Source organism: Meleagris gallopavo, chromosome 1, assembly GCF_905368555.1.
Source record: "Meleagris gallopavo chromosome 1, MGAL_WU_HG_1.1, whole genome shotgun sequence".
Taxonomy (NCBI): Eukaryota; Metazoa; Chordata; class Aves; order Galliformes; family Phasianidae; genus Meleagris; species Meleagris gallopavo.
The window spans coordinates 83,796,183-83,815,343 of NC_139404.1; the positions used below are offsets into that span (position 1 = coordinate 83,796,183).

At 40.8% G+C, this 19,161-nt stretch overlaps 1 protein-coding gene across 1 annotated transcript in view; it reads right to left on the bottom strand.

Moving 5' to 3' along the window:
• Positions 1 to 17,112: 17,112 nt before the first annotated feature.
• Positions 17,113 to 19,161, bottom strand: part of IMPG2 (interphotoreceptor matrix proteoglycan 2) — a 55,571-nt gene continuing 53,522 nt past the window's right edge. The window contains exon 19 of the mRNA XM_031556307.2: positions 17,113 to 19,055. Within this exon, the coding sequence (XP_031412167.2) occupies positions 19,043 to 19,055 (13 nt within the window). The 3' untranslated portion in view covers positions 17,113 to 19,042. The remainder of the gene's footprint in view (positions 19,056 to 19,161) is intronic.

Genomic DNA, 19,161 nt, shown 5'->3' on the forward strand with positions numbered 1-19,161 from the left:
CCTGTAGTAAAACAATTGACCCTCCTTTGCCTTCTGTGCCACTTCAAGTGGATTGTGCTCCTCTCATGTTTACATGTTAGCTGAATCCCTCGTAAAATGCATGAGATGCACAACTGACTTTTATGTGGCAGTATGTATATCAGGAGTGTTTCTTGTTTCTGTGTTGGTGAGTTATCAAAAGTAGTATTGTCATGGACTAGCACACAAAGAGGGTGAGCGTTACTCACTGGAAAAAAAAAAAACAACAGTGAAATCAAAGCAGGGGATCCCTGAAGTTCAATAGTCCTGTGTTTTGTTCTGTTGGTTTTTATTTGTATTTTTTTCTTTGTTTAACCAGAAGAAATGAAACCTGATCTATGTGTTCTTTCTACAACTCATAGGAAAAAAATTTAATGACTGTGGGCAAAGTAAGAGAGCAGTGGATAACTCAGTTGGCTTTATGAGAGACAACCAGGAGATAGCAAAGGCAGATGTCTTTTTATGGGAAGAAGATGTTTCGCAGGCTGTCAAAAAGGATACATCTGACTGGGGACAATGGGTTTCAAAATTCTGTAGGAAGAACAAGATGCCGCTTGCTGGAGCGTATGCTAACTTTTTTTTGTCCTTTTTAAAACAACAACAAGAAAAATACACGCTACTATGGCATGAATAAGGTCCATGAGGATGAAGGAAAGGCTCTTCACCATATTGTGGGATATTTTAGATTTTAACAGTGACAGAAGGCAGAAGTTGAGTCAATAAAATCTGAAAGAGACTATGAACCAAGGGCTTTTAAACCTGCTTATTTGGCAGTCATGGAAGCAGGAGGTAGAACCATCGTGACTGTGAAAATTACAGCATCCTATGCTGTCAGAAGGGGGGGTTAGTTGGAAGTTGAACCTGTATGGAGCTAAAAGAGATGAAGTTCCCAAGAAAAGGCGTGTAGAGCATACTACATCTCCCCTTTCTTTACCGTATGTTCCATGGCAAAGTATTGCTAAAGTCTCAGTCCCTCTGTGCAACTAGATGCTGTCTGAAGAAAACTCCCATTATTGTAACATCTTCAGAAACTTATATTGGTTTCTTACTTCTTTACCTCAAGTTCTAACTCACCAAAATGGATTGTTTGCCTGTGCCCTGAAAGTATACGCTATTAATCCCTAATCCTTGGGATTGGTTTAAAACCCGAAGATTAGGCTTCTGTTCTTTGCCGTGCCACAGACATTCTGGGGATACAGTGGAGAACTTGGCACACTAGACCAGGCCTGGCTCTCAGGTAAGAGAGACTGTATGCTATGGGGCACAGTGTGCACCAACCAGCTGGAGACTGTACCCTCTGTGGATGCACTGTGAGTGTGTCAGCATGCTGTCAGTCAGTAAGCCCCAGGTGGTATTGCCTGTTGGTGTGCAGCCCTGTGCTGCCTCTGCAGCTCAGCCCTCTTTAGGAGGTAGCCGCCACAGTCTGGCCATGGTACATCTCTGCTTAGCCTGGAAGGGCCAGCCCACCTACCTCTGTGCTGTGCTTTGTTGCTCAATGCAGGTGTGATGGACAGTCTGGTGAATAAAAATCCTTTCATTACCCCTGAATATGCAGAAATACCATTTGAGACTCCTAGAAGTGTACTGAAATAATAAAAATGGGTAATGCTTAAAGATGGGAGTCATTTTTAAAGGGCAAAAAAGAAGGCATTATGGAATCTTTTGTCATACCAGTGTCTTGGCACACACACACACAGTAAAAGAAAAGAGAATACTGATCAGCATTAGGACAGTCTCTTTTTACCCATGCTGCTGAAGGCAGAGAACACTTTGCAGTCAATAGTTCACCTATCCTGAGTTCTTGGGCTAAAAGCTGTTGCAACTCAAGCTCTCCCATCTGTATTTGTGTTGCAGTAAATCCTCACAATTTATACTCCTGCAATTTAAGTCTAGCATGCCAACACTCATTCCTTACCCGTTCTATAATTAGCTCAGATGTTACAGTTGTTTTGACCCTACATGTTCATTTGATCCTCATCAGCACAGATGCAGTAATTTAGTTTGACTGCTTGCAGTCCCACTGCTAGGATGAATGCTCCTTGCTGCACTTAAAGGGAGAAGCAACATATGGGTGAGCAGGATGTTCCTAGATCATGGAAAGTACATGCTGCAGTAATCCTAAAATGTCCTTCTTCCAAATCCAAAATGTGGGATTCAGATAACAAAGATTAACAAAGCTATGTTGCATATATAGATGTGCATTAAATTTTCTTGGAGATTATGGTTTAAATTCAGGGAATTCTGAACTAGCATGAATTTTTCTTTGACCTGAAGCAACAAAACAGATCCAATTTCAAGTTAGCAAAGTTGCTCCCACAAAACTTTTTTTTCAGGTTTAGCCAATTCAAAAGACAAAACTGATGTTGCAGAAAGGAAGAATCTTTTCAGTTCGACTACTTCACTGACTTCTTGTAGCTTATTTTAGTAATTCTTCTGAATTATTTATTTTCATCTTATTTTAGACAATATAATTGTCTGTACATGAAATCAAAATACTCATAATACTGTTAAAGTACCATGAAATATTTTGTTATTACAAAGACTGATCTATATGTATCCTATTTTTGTAAGGGCATATAGTGACAGCCTGCAGGGAAATGGCTTTAAACTGGAAGAGGGTAGATTTAGGCTAGATATTAAGAAGAAATTCTCGGCTATGACATAATGAGATGCTGGAACAGGTTGCTCAGAGAGGTTGTGGATGCCCCCTTGCTGGAGGTATTGAAAATCAGGCTGGATGGGGCTCTGAGCAACCTGGTCTAGAGGTGTCCCTGCCTACAACAGGGAGGTTGGAACTAGGTGGTCTTAAAGATCTCTTCCAACCCAAACCGTTCCGTGATTCTATGATATGATTCTATTACCCTTGTAATAACCAGCAGTGGTCCTTTTCGCATGCCAAACTGGTATATATTGCCTCAGTCTGTTAGGTAGAAATGTTTTAGACCTTCTGAAGTACATTTGCTCTTGAGTCTATTATCTTTCCCTTCTGTCCCAAAAAGTGAAAGAGGAGAGAGGTGCAGAAACAGTAAGAAGAAAATAGCAGGAGAACTTCACATGGAGTGCATGGAACAGGGTCAGAGTAACAAGTCTTTAAAACAGGGAATGTGTAGTATGTCCACTAGGAAAAAAAAAAAAAAAAGAAGAAGAAGAAGACAAAAAAAAAAGAAAAAAAGAAAAAAGAAAAAAAGAAAAACACAGATGATTTTATTTATTTATTTCTTGTTTTTAAGTGCACTGTTGAAAGAAGTCTCATGTTTTCCCAGAAGCCATACGGTATTGCTGGAAATCCATCAGCTGATCAACTAATAGTCACATCAGTGACATTCCAGCATATGTGTCTTTGTCTCACAGTTGCTTAGTCAGATGGCAGTTTATTTTTATCCAAAATTCATTGCCAGATGGGATAAAGGGGCTCATCTGACTGACAGGAAAGCTTAAATTTTTCCAGTCATTCTTTTAGTAAGGGGAAACTTTGCAATACACCCTTTCTCAAACAGAGAGCTGACAGAAGATAAGGCTCTTAAATAAAAGGATCAGCTCTCTTTACTCAGAAGCCACACAAGAATGGAAGACCATCTGTTCTCCTGATTGTTCTTAAAAGATAAGCAAAAATTGCAGGGAAGTTCGACCAACTTTTCTCCTTTATTCTTTCTAAGGGGCACTTCTGTTGGCATCGCTGCTGTTGGTTTTCCAGACAGCTTTTAGTTTTGTCACTTTTAAGTTTGCTGTGAGCTGCCATCATGGTTAATGAGATACAAGGTGATGTACCTATATATCTAGTTGACAAAAGTAAATTGAAGAGAATTTTCTAGATGTAAAATAGAGGAGAGGTAACTCATGAAGCAAAATCTTCCATAAATCTTTATTTATCCTTCACAGTTAGAGCTTGAGTTATTTCTCTGCTGTTGGCCAGATTCATTGAGATTTTTTGGGTTTTAAGTTTCTTCTCTTGAAATTCAGTTGTATGAGCTCTGTGGTTATTTGTGCTCTTCAGCAACCAGATGAGACACTATTGTTATGCCTGTCTAATTGTTACAGGAGCAAAATTAATAGATCAGAAAACAGGTGTGCAGGTCTGAATTGGTTGTCCTGTCACAAATGCTTGGAAATGGGTATTCTTGTTGATTGTTGTGGTGCAGAACCAGGTACATCAGACTCTCACTTATTTAGGAATTCAGTGACTTGCCCAAGACAACACAAAAAGTTTGTGACAGAGCTTCAGCTATACCCCAAGCCTTAGCTTACTTACAAAACTGTGAGTTTTTTGGTGTATTTGTTGTTTTTTTTTTAAGGTCAAAAATTTAGTATGATTCTCAAATCTAAGTGTGCAAGACTTAAGGTAACTTCAGAATGTGAGAAGTGTGTGCGCGTTACATATAGCTGGGAAAGGGATATAGTTCTCTGTGTTGTTACAAAGAAGATAAATTTAAATTTCTTGCTTCTCTGTGGGTTTTTTTAAGGTGTTTATTGGTAGTGATGTGGAGTTGGTGGTTTTGTGTGCGTGTTTAAGTTATCAGTAACTCACAAGTTCTCATTTTTTGAATTTCCATTAGAGTGCATAGCTGGAAATGCCTTTTATGCCTGTTTGCAGGGTTGGAGTAAGGAAACATGATTAAGAGATGTTTGAAAAGCTGATTGGAAGGGGAGTGGGAATATTGCCACAGTCAGCTGTAGCCAAGAGCCTTCCACCAAAGCAGTGCAGGCAGTGGGACACCAAAGGCTGGTGGCATCACAATAAGGGGGTGCAGGTACCATGAAGGAGGAAAATGGAAGAGCAGGTCTTGGAGACATAGGATGAGCGTGGATAGAGCTACTAAGCCTGAAAGGATGACATGTCAGTGAAGGTTGTGAAACTGATGCTACGACCTGAAGTAATTAATTACTTTAGTAGAATTGCAATGAATAGCCCCAAAGGGGTGAAGTGAGTATGAAAAGCCAGAAGTGACTTGGGCTGTCACAGTCAAAGATACTGTAGGGCTGTAAGGAAAAAAGACCAGGTTGATGAAAGAAGACCAAATTAAGAATACCTGTAGGAAGAAACAGCAGGCACAACCTTGAAAAGAGACAAAGATGGTATGGTCAGTTTTTGCAATATCGCTACAGAAGAATCCAAGCTTATTTTTGGTGTTGTATTTTAAACCCATACAGAATATTTGAAAATATCTTTTTCTTCTTTTTCACAGCAACATAATGGTGTGAAGTTGCTGGCTAGAACAGCTCTAGCGTTTATATGATGTTATTACAGAGAGATCCTGATTTTTATGCTTGGTGAAGCCAATTTTATAAAAGTGTTTCTGTACTCAAAGGCTCATCTATATTGTGTTTGTATAGATGTGTAAAGTATGGCAGCCAGAACTGCCAAGTGCAGGTGAGGACAGATGAGAAAGGCTAAAGGAATATATTAGCTCTGTGCAGTCAGCTGCATTGGAGGTGCAAATGAGGACAAGAATGAAGTACGCATGCTCATGTCAGAAGGCTCAACTGCCAAATGCCTTCACATGTGACCATTGCGTTGTTCCCTTAGAAGTTCAGGTGTCCCTTTTTAGAAAGGGAGGGAGCGTGTGGGTATCAGAATTTTAGCGTTCCAAGTGGAAGTGAATCTGGGATCTGAGCAATCCCTCCAGTACCACTGCGTGATGAAACGCAGGAAAACTGCTTCTCATTTGTTCTTCAGTGTTTCTAAGTTCACCATCTGGTCACTGGATCTTGTTAAATGCCTTTGTATGCAAGATGAAGACACCCCCGCTTTCAGACAGCTTCTCTTATTACAGATACACAGCAAGCTGGCCATCTTTCAGTCCTCCTCATCTGTAATTAGCTCAGGCTGTTGAACTTAGGCTGTAACAATGCAATCAAGGAAAGACAACTAGATGTGAGGGGTCACAGAGGAGAATTTAAAGTTGGGACACCTGAGTTGGGACATGAGAAAATTACATCAGATGCTATTCAGTGTACAGGACATATCCAAGCCCATTTCATGAAGGGAAGATTACGTTCTTAATACAAAAAAAGTGGTTACAGTGTGGAAGAACTGGAGAAAATTAAAGGAGAGAACAGATAAGCTAAAAAAGAAACTGGAAAAGGGAAAATGACAGTGAAGGAATGTAGGACATTCTATTAGCTTTCCCCTCCCTTTTTCTGTGAAGGTTTCCTGATACATATGACTGCAGTGGATCCTGCAGCTAGGTACCTGGCAATTGTGTCCCACAGAAAATAGAATCTGCTTTTGAGTTTTGATTTTATTTATTAATTTATTTTGCCCCCTTCCCCACACGTGAAGAGTGAGTTAAAAGAATTAACCATACACCTATAGTCTAGGTATGCTTACATCCATATTCTTCAGTTATTAATGAAAGGGTTCTGCAGTCCTTCAGGCTTTGTTTTCAGTGAGAAAGAAGTCCAGCCTCAAGTTCTTACAAATGGGTGTGCAAAAATATTCCCTTCGCTATTGTTTTCTCTTTTCTCTGCAGAAAAGAGCACATTGCATTCAGGAGTCTGATTTCCTCAGATACTCTGAAAGCTCAAGGTATTGTTAAGTAACATCCAGCCATGACACACAAGCAGCAGAAGTGCCCAGTGTAAGAGAAAATGCAAAGTAGTGCTTGTAAGTTGGTTTAGCAGCCTGTAAAATTGCACCTTTGTTACTCAAAGCTTCCATGGATGAAATGCTGAATGCTTGAGTGTTCTGTTCTGTCTGTAGGCCCCATCACAGCTTTGATGAAAGCTTTGCATAGGCAGTTCCACAGACTGAGAGTCTTTCTCTGAAATTGGAGATCCAAAAAGCTAGCACCTGATTACAAAGTTAAAGGCAGTTTTCGTTATTTTTTACTACAAGTAAATCAAGAAATCTGGATCCGGGTCTGAAATCTGGCTTTCAACTTGCCCAGAAGAATATAACTACACCCATAGTTCTTGATGTACATCCTTGGATGGGCTATGAGGCCTCTTTGAGGGTCTTTGAACTGCATGGTGGAACCACTGATGAGTTCCCACGAATTTTAAGAGCATTTCTTTGAATTTTGAACCCAGAGAATTTTGAAGTTGTGGTAAGGTTAGGCCATGTATTCCCTGTAAAATGGAGAGGTTACCACATTGCTTGGGGTCTGTGCTCTGCTCTTACACAGTCTCAGATAAGCTACTAGCCTGCCTTGTAAATACCACCAACCTCTAATATGAGCTGTTCGGGTGCCTAGGCACCTCCAGGAACTCTACAATCACAGTCTGCCTTTTATTAAAGCAGTGCATGCTTGTGGTGATGTTTTATACTCTTCTTAAAAGCAGAATTTATCCTTAATCTCTTTTTCAGGCATCAGTTGAGTTTCAGCCAGTTTGTAATTATGTTTTATCGAGTGTCAAGTGGCCAGCAATTTTTTGTTCTTTTTTTTTAATTTCTGGGAAAGAAGGCTGGATTAGAACACAGCTGACGAAGAAAAGCCATGCATTTTGACAAGAGATGAGAAAGTTGTCAGGAATGATGAGGAAGATGTCTGAAAGCAAGGTTCCAATGAAGCAGTCTTCTGTCTGTGTCAAAAACTGTAGAGGAATTTAAAGGACAAAAGCTGTAGATTAAAATCTTAAATGAATAAGTTCCAAGCAAATCCTAAAATGGGCTAAGCCTTTCTAACAGACTGAGCCTGACAGTGACAGTATCAGTGCACTTCTTGTGCCTTTTGAAATTCTTGACTAAAAGTTTATATATTGCACTGAATTTTGGGACAAACACATCTTGAAATCTTGCACACTCACATATAACTTACCATAGAATCATAGAATAGTTAGAGTTGAAAGGGGCCCTTAAAGGTCAACTAGTCCAACTCCCTACAATGAACAGGAACACCTACATCTAGATCAGGCTGCTCAGAGTCTCTGCAGCCTGATCTTGAATGTCTCTAGGTATGGGGCATCCACCATATCTCTAGGCAACCTGTTCCAGTGCCTCACCGTCTGCACTCTAAAAGACTTTTTCCTTATATCCAGTCTAAATCTACTCTCATTTAGTCTAAAAATACTTTCCATTGTCCTATCAGAATAGACCCTGCTGAAGAGTCTGTCCTTTCTTACAGCTCCCCTTTACATACTGAAAGTCTGCTATCAGGACTCCCTGGAGCCTTCTCTTTTCCAGGCTGAACAGGCCGAGCTCCCTCATCCTGTCCACGTAAGAGAGGTATTCCATCCCTTGGATCATTTTTGTGGCCCTCCTCTGGACGCGCTCCAGCAGGTCCACGTCTCTCCTGTACTGAGAACTCTGCATCCAGATGCAGTACTCCAGGTGAGGTCTCACTAGAGTAAACTGCAATAATAATAATGCAAACGGATCTCCCTTGTGCAGGGCCAGTTTTGACCCTGAATATTTAATGACAGAAATAAAGCACTGATATTTTATTTTAGTATGTCTGTATTTAGAAGAACAAGGATAAGAGCTCAGCTATGCCTGGGAATGTCTAGAAGATGGATGAAGAATATCCCTGGGAGGTAGGCTATCCTGTCAGACCAGGGAGTTTGAGTGACTGGTGTATGGTGAGAAAAAATATCATCTGAAGGATGATGATTCTGGTGGATCTTTGGTGTAACAAATCACTCTTAAGTTATTCCTACCTTTGTCTTATCTAATGTGTGTTAATCATACTCATAAAACAAAGGAGGAATAATAGAAAGACTTTGGCTTGGATTGCCATGCCTTTGATCTGTATTGTTCAAAGTACACATGGGGTGATGACATTAAGAATACCTACTGTTGTGGGGTTTGGGGTTTCTTTTGTATTTTTTTTGTTTGTTTGTTGCTTTTGGTTTTCTTGTGTTGGGTGTTTTGTTCATTTGATCTTGGTTGTTTTTCCCCATTAAGCTACAAAACAGCAGGTGCAGATTTACCAATGAAACTTAAGAGATTTCTCTGATGTGATATGTGCTCCTGATCATCATGTGACACGTGAGTATCTATATTCAGCCTAGGCCAAAAAAAAAATGCTGCATTTCAGAATAAAAATAGAGCATCAAAGAAGACGAATTATCTTCTGACCATTGCAGTCTCAAGTTATTCACAGAAGCTCCTATATACCACTAGCAAAAATAGGTTGTATTAATCAGACAGTACATTTTGCTGTACAAAGAGTGATTTCCCAATAAATTGCAAAGAGGAAACTCAGAGGGTATTTTGTTATCCACTATTACACTTAAAACCAGTAGTAACTGTCTGCAGTTTTCACATAATAAAACAAAAATTCTCCAAAGTAATAGGGAGAAATTGAAGCATGGGAGAGAAAATTTATAAACCAACCGGGAAACTCAAACAATACTCTTGAATAAGAAAGAGGATGAATGTTCAGATGGGCTCAGTGAGGTGCGGGTGCTGGTTACTTCAGGCTTCCGTGTTGAGACTGATGTGAGGGCTGCTAAATGTGAAATATTTTGCAGTAGTACTCTCATACTAATGATAGTCTGAGAACACAAGCAAAATGAAGCTTTCTGGGAGAGAGTATCTTGTTGCTTCCGTAGGAGGGGAAAGAAGTGTGTGGGCAGACAAGATTTCATCTTGAAAATCATAAATCCTCCTGTTCCCTGAAAAGGATCATTATTGGAAATCTGTGTGATCATGCTTTAGTTCTGCAGTGGGTGGTAGCAGTGTACTACATTCAGCTGTCCTCATTTCTCACATTGTACTTGGGGAGACAGAAGGGTATTCTGGCCCTCTTTGATCTTTCTACTGAGAAAGACAACAAGACTTCCAGGTATGATGGTGGATTTTGTGTGTGTGAGACACCGGCACCTGTTTATTTTCCGTGAACTAATAAGTCACCAGATGGTAAAGGTTTTTATCCGAGCTGCTCTATCTGGATTTGTACCAGTAAGTTGGACATGAAAGGTACCATATGGTACTGTTAATCCCCGAAGCATTCATTATTCCTAATGTAATTTTCAGCACCTTTCAGTGTTGACATCTCCCTTTCATTACTGTCCGTACTTATTTATATGGTTAATGTTCAGATGAAGCGTAACTTAGAATATTTGGTTTGGGTTATTTTATGTGAGTATTCTGAGGTTCAGTGCCAACTGGAAAATTAATTGCCCTTGGACAGCCAGTTGGGGGCATATGTAAAATGAGGTGGTTGTGTCATTGCAGTCTGCAGTGGGTAGGGGCTGTCACTGGCAATCTTAGCAAAGAGGTAGACTGCAAATAAGTTTGACAATTTGAAAAGTAGTGTGTGTTCTAATGGATACTGCCTATTTATTAGTACAAAACCCTGCTTTACCGTGAATGATGGTCATTGCTTGTTTTCACTTTGGCAAGAAACTTCCTGACTAGGCTTAGACTTCTTTGAAGCTCTGGGAGTAGGACTGATTGTGCAGATATTAAAGATTGGACCCTGCTGTTTGCTTGGGTGGCCAGTAGTTTTAGAGTTGGAGACTAGCCCATAAACAATTCTGGATCCATAGGATGTGTTTAGGGCTTAAGGGCTGGATGTTCTGCAGGGTGGTAGATGTCCAGAGGAGTTGACATCTTGGTGGCAACACAGTGCCTCTAGAATGGGGCTGAAGCATCTTTAGTATGACTGCATTACAATGAAACAATTTCTGTTTAGTATAGATATTGCACAGGTATGTGCAAATACTAGTGCTTGAATTTAGGCTATTTGAACAGTTGTGTCTTCTACAGAATGTTTTATACTATAATAGCATAGCGGTAACCACCATTTATTTGTAAAGAAGCAAATCCAGGAGTTTTTTATCTTCTCAAACAACTGGCTGCAGTTTTTTCAGAATTGTGCCAATACCAGAGGTGACAGATTGATTATTCAAAATGATAGATTTAAGCATTCCAGGCTGATTTAGAGAAACAAATTAAGAAGCAAGAAAAGATTTAAAGCTTTTGCTGACATTTTGAATAAGACTGCGTTTCTTCACTCTTTATGCAGAAAGGACTGTTCTAGCCACTAGTGTCTTCTGTAGAGTGGCCACTCATGGAACCAGTTTGCACTGCAAGCACACAAATCTCTTGGCAGATTCCTGGCACAAAAGGATGAAAAAGTCTCTGAGGTTCTATCTGCTCTGGCGATGCTGAAAAAGCCTCCTTGTCACAGGAATGAGCACATGGAGTCCTGCTGAGAGGAGTGCCCTGTCACTGGGAGTGCAAAGGAGTGAGATGCTACCTACTCTGGTGGGATGACCATCCTTCCCAGGCCAGGAACAGCCAGTCTCTGCTACAGTTGCAGCCGTCCTGGTTTTCCAGAGCTCTGTCACTGACCAAGGCATGGGAGCCATCACTTGTTGTGCCCTCTCTGATTCCTTTCACACGACCTCTACCTGTAGACCACTGGTCTGAATCCCACCTAAACGCATATTCTATTATAGTGTTGACTGTGGTCTGCACATAACATGCCAAACTTGCTGAGCTGATGGTTGCTTGGCAGGTTGTGATTGCTTCTGGCCTTTCTGCTGGTATTGAGGAGAACCATCAGTGTCAGTAAGGTATTTTGACAGTAGCTGAAGATAAGATTTGGTCAGTTGGAGAAAACTGAAAACCTTATAGCTTGAATAGGCTGACATCTCTTCTTCTTGGGATGGAGTATAAGACTATGGACATGGCTGATCTGGTGCCATAAACATGGAGGAAGTGCAGTATCTCTGCCCCACATCAACAGCTATAGGGGTGCAGGCTGTCAGCTTCGCCCTTGGACTGGGATGAATACAAGAAAGGCTTTGTACATTCAGCATTTCAAATAATAGCAGTGAATAAGTCTGTCCTGTATCTTAGTGAGATCCTTTGCTGTACTGCTTTGGAAAAAGCTCTAATAATATTTTATTTTAAAAAATAGAATATGAAAACATGACTGGGTTGATAGGAAAATCATCAAATCTTAGACTTACAGAATATCCTAAGTTGGAAGGGACCCATAAGGATCATCAAGTCCAACTCCTGGCTCCATACAGTACCACCCGAAATATTCTGTTCTCAGCCTCAAAATGAAGGAAGCTTGAGTTCAGAGCAGTAGCTGGCAGCTGCCACTGATAAAACTTTTCCATAGTGTCATGCAAGGTGGGAGGTTGGCAGTAGGGGTCTGAATATGCCATAATTATGGATAAGTAGTAAAAAAAATAATAAGAAATACATAGTAAAAGTTTGTTATGGAATTTAAAGGAGGACAGCCTACATTATGAAAACCTGAAACAGTGTTTACTTTTTCTTTATATCTTAGTGGAAAAAGTATGGAAAGGTAGAGAGAATTCAGATCGCTTTTGGCACTAGTAAGAAACATTAGAGCTCTCTGCTCAGATCTCCCTCCCTCAGTCTGAAGGTATGCTTTGGCTTGCATCAAGTTTCTTCCACAGTTCATTTTAGGGGTTAGATTTTTAACCCTGGTTTTATAATGCTCCATGTGTGGAAAAGCAGAGCAGATATTTGAGTGCACATACCAAACAGAAAAAGCAGAAACAAGTATTTCCTAGAGCTCCTCATGTCCTCCAGTGCAAATGGCCATACAGGCTTCCTCCAGAGTTTGAGGAATTGTTTTCCCATCACTGGCTGTTGTGAAGATACGTCTGTCACATGTCCTATCTTTAGAAATTGTCTTTAAAAGAAAGCAGAAGTGGATTTTGGGGACAGGGGATCATTCAAAACTGATTGCTTAGAGTTTTGTTTCTGATTTGTAGTTGCTGACCCAGTCTGTAACCATACTTCATCTGTTGTCTGATTTTCTTCCACTCTTCAGTCCATTCCTCTTGCCTCCTCAAAAGCACACTGAAGTGAGATCCCAGTGACACAGATATAGGGTAGATAATATTGCTGTTTGTATTCTAGGCTGAAGACTTCTTTAACTGGCATAAGGTTCTAGATCAGGTCCTTCCAAGCTGAAACTCTTGATATTTTTCTCACTAACCAGGGGGAAGAAAGCTGGAAATTGCAAGGTTCTGAAGCAAGCACTGTACAGGACAGCAGTTACCCTGACATGATCAAGTAACTCCAGCTGAATGAGGCAGTTGATGATCTTAGAGAACCTCATCAAGGAGCAGGCAGTTTTATTTTGCTCTACAAACTGCTTTTCAGAATGAATTACATGTGGTTTTTATGCATAGTCTGACATTTAAAACTGGATAAATACTCTTGGTTTTCAAATTTGGTCCACAAATGTGTCCTCTAGGTGCTAACTGATCTTGGCTGGATTTGAGCTTTCCTATTTCTCAGAGTGGACTGGGAGCTGCACACAACCTTTTGGACAATGTACTGCAAGAGGCTTAGATAGTTAGAGCTGTTTTCAGAAATGTTCGTGAGAGATTCACATGGGGGCTAGATGGGGCTGAAGAATTTGTATATTTGGTTTTCTTTATTACAGGAATGAATCTCTTTGCTATTTTTACTGGAGTCTCTTGTGGGTGGTTTTATTTCCCCCATGATCTGCCAGCTCAAGCTTTTCATTTTATAAAATCATCTGGTTTTTGCACACAAGTAATTCAACAGTGGGAAGTTTTGTTAAATGTTTATGGAACATACCAGTCAGCACAGATAATCAGGTTTTTATATCATGATGTGGAACACTCTTTGCAATGCTGCATCTGGAAGAGGAACAGCTGGTAGCTTACAAGTTTGTAGGCTGCTGAGGGCACCTGATGCAAGACCATTCACCAGTAGGTGCTGAGCAGTGGGACTGAAGAACCTCTGCTGTACTCAGTTGTGTACATCCCTCACTTATATTCCATAATTAAAATTAGCCTTGTCCAATTAATCATCTTTGCAGGATACATATTTGGTAGATCTCTTCCTGTCTGTCTCTGTACATGGCTGCTGTGGGTTGAAAAGTGCTTGACTGGGCCATGGTCAGAGTTCTTTCCTCTCCTTCACTGATCAGTATTAGGGATACTTCACCAGGAACTGCTTATTGACTTGAACACATACCAAATTACAACGATTCTGGGTTATTTCTCCTCTTCTTAAGTAAAAGAGGAAGTAAAGAGAATAACCTCTTTATTTACTGCAGAGCCCCTAACCCTTCTTTCTTCCATCTTTTCCAGCTGAATGATCCCTTTCAAGGGACTGGCTTATGCCGCCTCCAGGCTGTGGCCTGGTTCTCTGCTTCAAATTCCTTACCAGCAGCTTCATTTTTCCTTTTTTTGGCAGGTAAGTGCAAAGCCTTCTGTGGTTTACCCTTTTAAAAATCAATGGAATCATGTTGAGTCCTAAGAGATGGCCCCAAAGTCAGTCTACTCTGTCATCCGCCCACTAATTGTGCTTTCTGTTAGCTCAGTGTATTCAGTGTTGACATGACAGCTCCCATCCAGACCCGTATGCATAATACAAGAGGCTGGCCTATTCTGAAAGGTCAGCCTTTGCGTGTCTGCTCACTCCAAGCCTTGGGAGGATGTTTCTCAGGAGGCGTGTTGGCTGGTTTGATGTCTGTAATGCAGGCAAGCAGGAGCTGTCATTGTACACACTGATGTGGCAGGGAGATGGGCACAGTGAGATCTCTTGGAGGAACTGTCCTGAATCACGCTGTGTTCCCACCAAGGCTGGATGTGAGCTTTCAACTATGCATAGAGGAAAGCGAGCCCTAAAAATGTACCTGTGGGAAGGCGGCTTTTTGTTGGCATTGTTGCTGATTTTAATCAGAACTTTAGGAATCAACACAAAGCAAAGTGATTCTGTGTGGAAGCAAGAAAAATGCTATGCAGCAATCTGTGGTTTACTGAGGAACCATACAGAGCATTTCTGTGGATCAAAACTCGCTAATACACCATCTGGAGATAGGGAAGGGAACCACAGGCACTCCCTTACTGAGCAGGTGACTAGACTGTGAGGAAGGACCAAAGCCAGTGGTTACCTGTAGGTCATGCTAAGGAGGCTTGAGCTCCATGCTGCTACTGGAAGCACTTTTGCATCCTCTTCCTCTCTGAGATGAGAGGTCATTCAGTTGCTGTGTAATCCTCTCGGGACTGCTTGTGTGCACACTGCTGGGACTGCCCTTGCTCTTGCCCTCTTTCATCCAGTTGCTTGCCCTCATTACTGCATAAGGCCTTGACGTATGGCTGTATCCCTTATTGTTACTGCTTTTATTTCTGTTCAAACTAGGTCAGCCTTTCCAGAAAGGCATAGTTTCCCCATCTGGTAATCAGCTGTGGAGATGCAATCACAACTCCAGTTAACACTAACTCTTGATTTGTGTTTAATAGGAGACTTCTGGCTAGCATTTCCACCTTCTCTGATTCAAGACAGATTGTAGTTGTTGTTGTTGTTTGTGTTGTATAAATGACACCACCTGGTGAGGGGAACTCCTTAAGAAAAGGGCAGGCTTCAATTGTAGCTGACTGTGACCTACATATTTAATAAATACATTAACATAGTCATCAGATGTGCTGACAGCAAATTTGATTTTTCAAAAAATAAATTGGCATGTGTTTCAGAAAATTCCAGCACTGGGGGGCATTTTTCATCCTGAAAGAGAAAGGTTTGAAATCTGTCTTCATGTTGAATTGAAAACGCAGGAAAAGTAAAAGCATAGGTTTGGAAATGGTGTTCAGCTGTTCCTGAACAACAGCAGCATCTCAGGCAAGCTGTCACTTTCTGTCCTACAACCTGCTGTCATCCCCCAACCAAAGCTGCCTGCTGCAAGAGTATTTCCCACTGCAAAGTGCAGAGGTGAAGCAGCAGGGAGGGAGAGTGACAAGCAGCAAGGGAGAGCCTGAGAAGACAGGAAGTGAGCTGAAATTCCTGGAGTTATTCATAATCTGGAGCAGGAGAGCCAGCTAGCGTTAAATGTGGCAAAAACAAAACTTCCCAGCTTGGAATGATGGAATATAAAAAGTGCCTTTCCTGTCTCAGAAACAGCTTTGGATTCTTTTTTTTTTTTTTTTCATTTGAGAAACAAAAGCAAGCGGATGGATATTATGTAGAATGATTTGCTGATCCCAAACCAAATCAAGCAGTGGAAAGATAAGGCAGAACTGCTGCTGGTGCTGTAGCACACTTTGAGTAACCAGAAAGCACCAGAAAATTGCTGTGCATAACTACTAATACTTAAAGAGTGACAGCACTCTGTTGGATTCCACATGCTGTACAAAGTCAGTCTGTGTCTGTCCTAGAGTGCTTACAGATATACTGGCATTGAGTTTTTGCTTTACCAGGAGGAGATGCCTGTCCCTGCTGTGCAGCTGTAACACCTTTGCATCTCTGCTGCTCACAGACACAGGGTTGGGGAGAGTTTGGAGTTCTCTCCTGCTCCTTGTGCTGCCTCTGTCATCAAGGACACCTTCCTGCAGGTCTGATCAGGGATGTGAGTGACAGGTTGGACTGGTAAAGGCTGAGCTTACCCCCCAGTGCTTTCTGCAAGTCTGAAATGTGTGGCTACTGTTTGTGAGCCTCAGTGACAGGGCAGCTGGCAGTGTTGTGAAGGGCTATGTTTTCATCTGTTTCAAGCCTGAGGGCTATGGATGGTCAGCACAAGCTGATGGACCGGCCCATGATAAGCAAACAAAAACTGCCTTTATGTGTGCTCTTAAATTAACCCAACATTCAGACCTGTGCTTTTTGACTTTCCGCAAGTGAAAAATTTTGTGTTAATTAATAGCAAGTACTGATAGATTTTTATACAGAGCTTGGTTTGTTTTTATGAGGATATTTAGAGGGTTTTGTCTCTGCCTTTGGCTGGGAAACTTTAAAACAAGACAGTTCATTAGGTTCTTCGTGACATATTGTGAGATGCATCATCAGAGTTCATGAGAGGAGGCCTGAAGGAGGAGGGGTCTTTTGTTTTTGTTAAGAAATCAAGATCCCCTCAGTAACATGTTTTGGTTCTTTAATTAGAGCCAACATAGCTTTATAATGAGCAAAGATCATAGTAGAAAGCAAAGCCCTTCATTATGTGTTTTGCAGCATGAATTTTCAGAATATAACCCTGCAAGTGATAAAGAATGATGCTTGGCACTTGTGCTAGCAATGAGGTCAACAGCTTAACCAACTCAGTCTTAAAAGAAGTCAAACACCAAACTTCCTGCCACTGTGTGCACAACTCCTCATGGCTAATATACATCATTTCTTCATGTCAAACTCACAGTCTCCACATCAATTTTCTAGAAAAAGCATTTTGGAAATTGTATTTTATTGTAGTGAAAATATCATTATGCTTATAGGTACACACACACAAACAGGAAAGAGACATGGTATATACACTGAAATACCACAAGCTCAGTGTAACCAAGAGTGTGCCCAGCAGGTAGTTGAGTATCATTAAGACGTACCTGATCCCAGCTGCCCTGAGAGCACTGGGTCACACTGTGTGACCTCTGTCTTCTAATACCTAGTCACAACAGTATTAATCTGTACCGTATTCCACTGCCTTATATTATTTGGGCTTACAGTGATTTCTGTAAACCTTTCTTTGACAGATTTGCGGCTCTGCTAACTATTTGCTGTCCCTCAAGGCAAAAAGATACCATGGAAGTGATTCAGCAAGGTTCTCCAGAATACATAGAGAAATTGCACTGAAATCTTTACTTGCTTGCGTAAATCAGCTTATAGTCAAGTAAGTAATTCTCACTAACACTGAACTTGTAAAAGTATTGTGTGGCTGTTGGCACGTGTGGGCAGAGAGCTACAATTATCTTTGTAAAGACAACAAGCATCTTGGACTTGTTTGCAGGTAGAAGCTACTGCAGACTGTTTGTGCCCTAGCCCTGACTGCAGTGTTAGTGCCTTAGCAACACAAATGTTGTGTCTAACCAGAGCTCCCACATACCTCAACAGGTGATCAAAACACTCTTTAGAATTTCAAGATAAAATGCAGTTTCTGTATCTTGTAAGGTCCCCATAAGTATTCAGTTGCTCTAAAATGCTTCAGGAGGGCTCCTTCTCCTGGAGAAAGACTACCCCGGCTGAGATGAGTCTGGCTTTTTTCCTTCCCCCTAAGAAACTATTGCCATTCAGCAAATATGTATGCGTATAAATACCACAGCTTGATTTTGAAACACAGACTGGTGGGTCAGTATTGCTCAGTTCAGAAAAGAAAATGTAACGAATATTTGGCTGAATTCAACACTAAGTAAATACTAACTATGGCTTTAAAAAAGATGGGCACAAACATCACCTTAGTATTTTGTCATTAACCTATTCATCTTTCTATTTCAGCAGTCAAATCCATTCTGAAAATAAGCTGGTAAGGAAATAAACAACAAATAAACAATGCATCTTAACAACAAATTGTCTATGTACAAAAAAGTCAATGTTGGTCACTTAACTTTTACACAACATTTGTATGATAGAAGACCTTCTGTGCCCCTGCCCGTGTGTCTTTCAGGAAAAGATGGAGTGTCAACCATCGTGACATTATAATTCTGTATTGCAGGAGTGCCCTGTTGTGGTCTGGCACCAGATGTGGTCACTGCAAGCCAGCAGTGACACTTACTGTGTGGAGAGAGCATTTCAGAGGGCTGCAGCCTCAGCACTGTGCTGTTTTGCTAATGCCAGGTGGCAAAAGTTTAATCAGGCAGTTGTGTAAAATAACAACTTTTCCGACGATTTTACGTTTGTGTTTATGCTGAGAATGCTTTAAAATAATGCTAACACCCTAGTATCACTGTGCTTCTCTCCTACAAACCATTCACGTGCAAACCACATTCTTTCCACTAGCGCTTTGTACTTGTGAATTCACTACAGTAGACTCCAGTGAGGGGATAAATGCCAGACGGGATTTAAAAGGTGCCTTTTATTTTTAGTTTGTGCACGTATCTTCTCTTTTCTGAGCAGATTTTTTTTGCCTTGATATACAAATTACCATTGTCCATTTCAGAGTTAATGAAAAATGAACTTTCATAACCTCTGCCACTTCTGATCACCTCTTAAAAATGTCACTTTATGCAGAGAAGCCAGAGGTAATTGAGATAAACAGACATCTGTACATTTCGGCCATTCATTTAGAAAACATCTGTATCCATCCATGCAATGTTAAGACTATAAGTAACTTTGCAGTTACATCTGAGCCCATTGCTATGGCAACAAGGTAGTCTTTATCTCCCACGTGCTCTCTACTGATTTCTTTTTTTTTTCTTAAAGCAGCTTCCTGAAATGAAAAACAGAGAAGCAATGGTTAAGTTAGTCTCTTTCTCTTTCAAGCTTTGGATTCAAGGCTTATTTGAGGCAGCCCTTTCTACTTTCCAGCTGTGGAA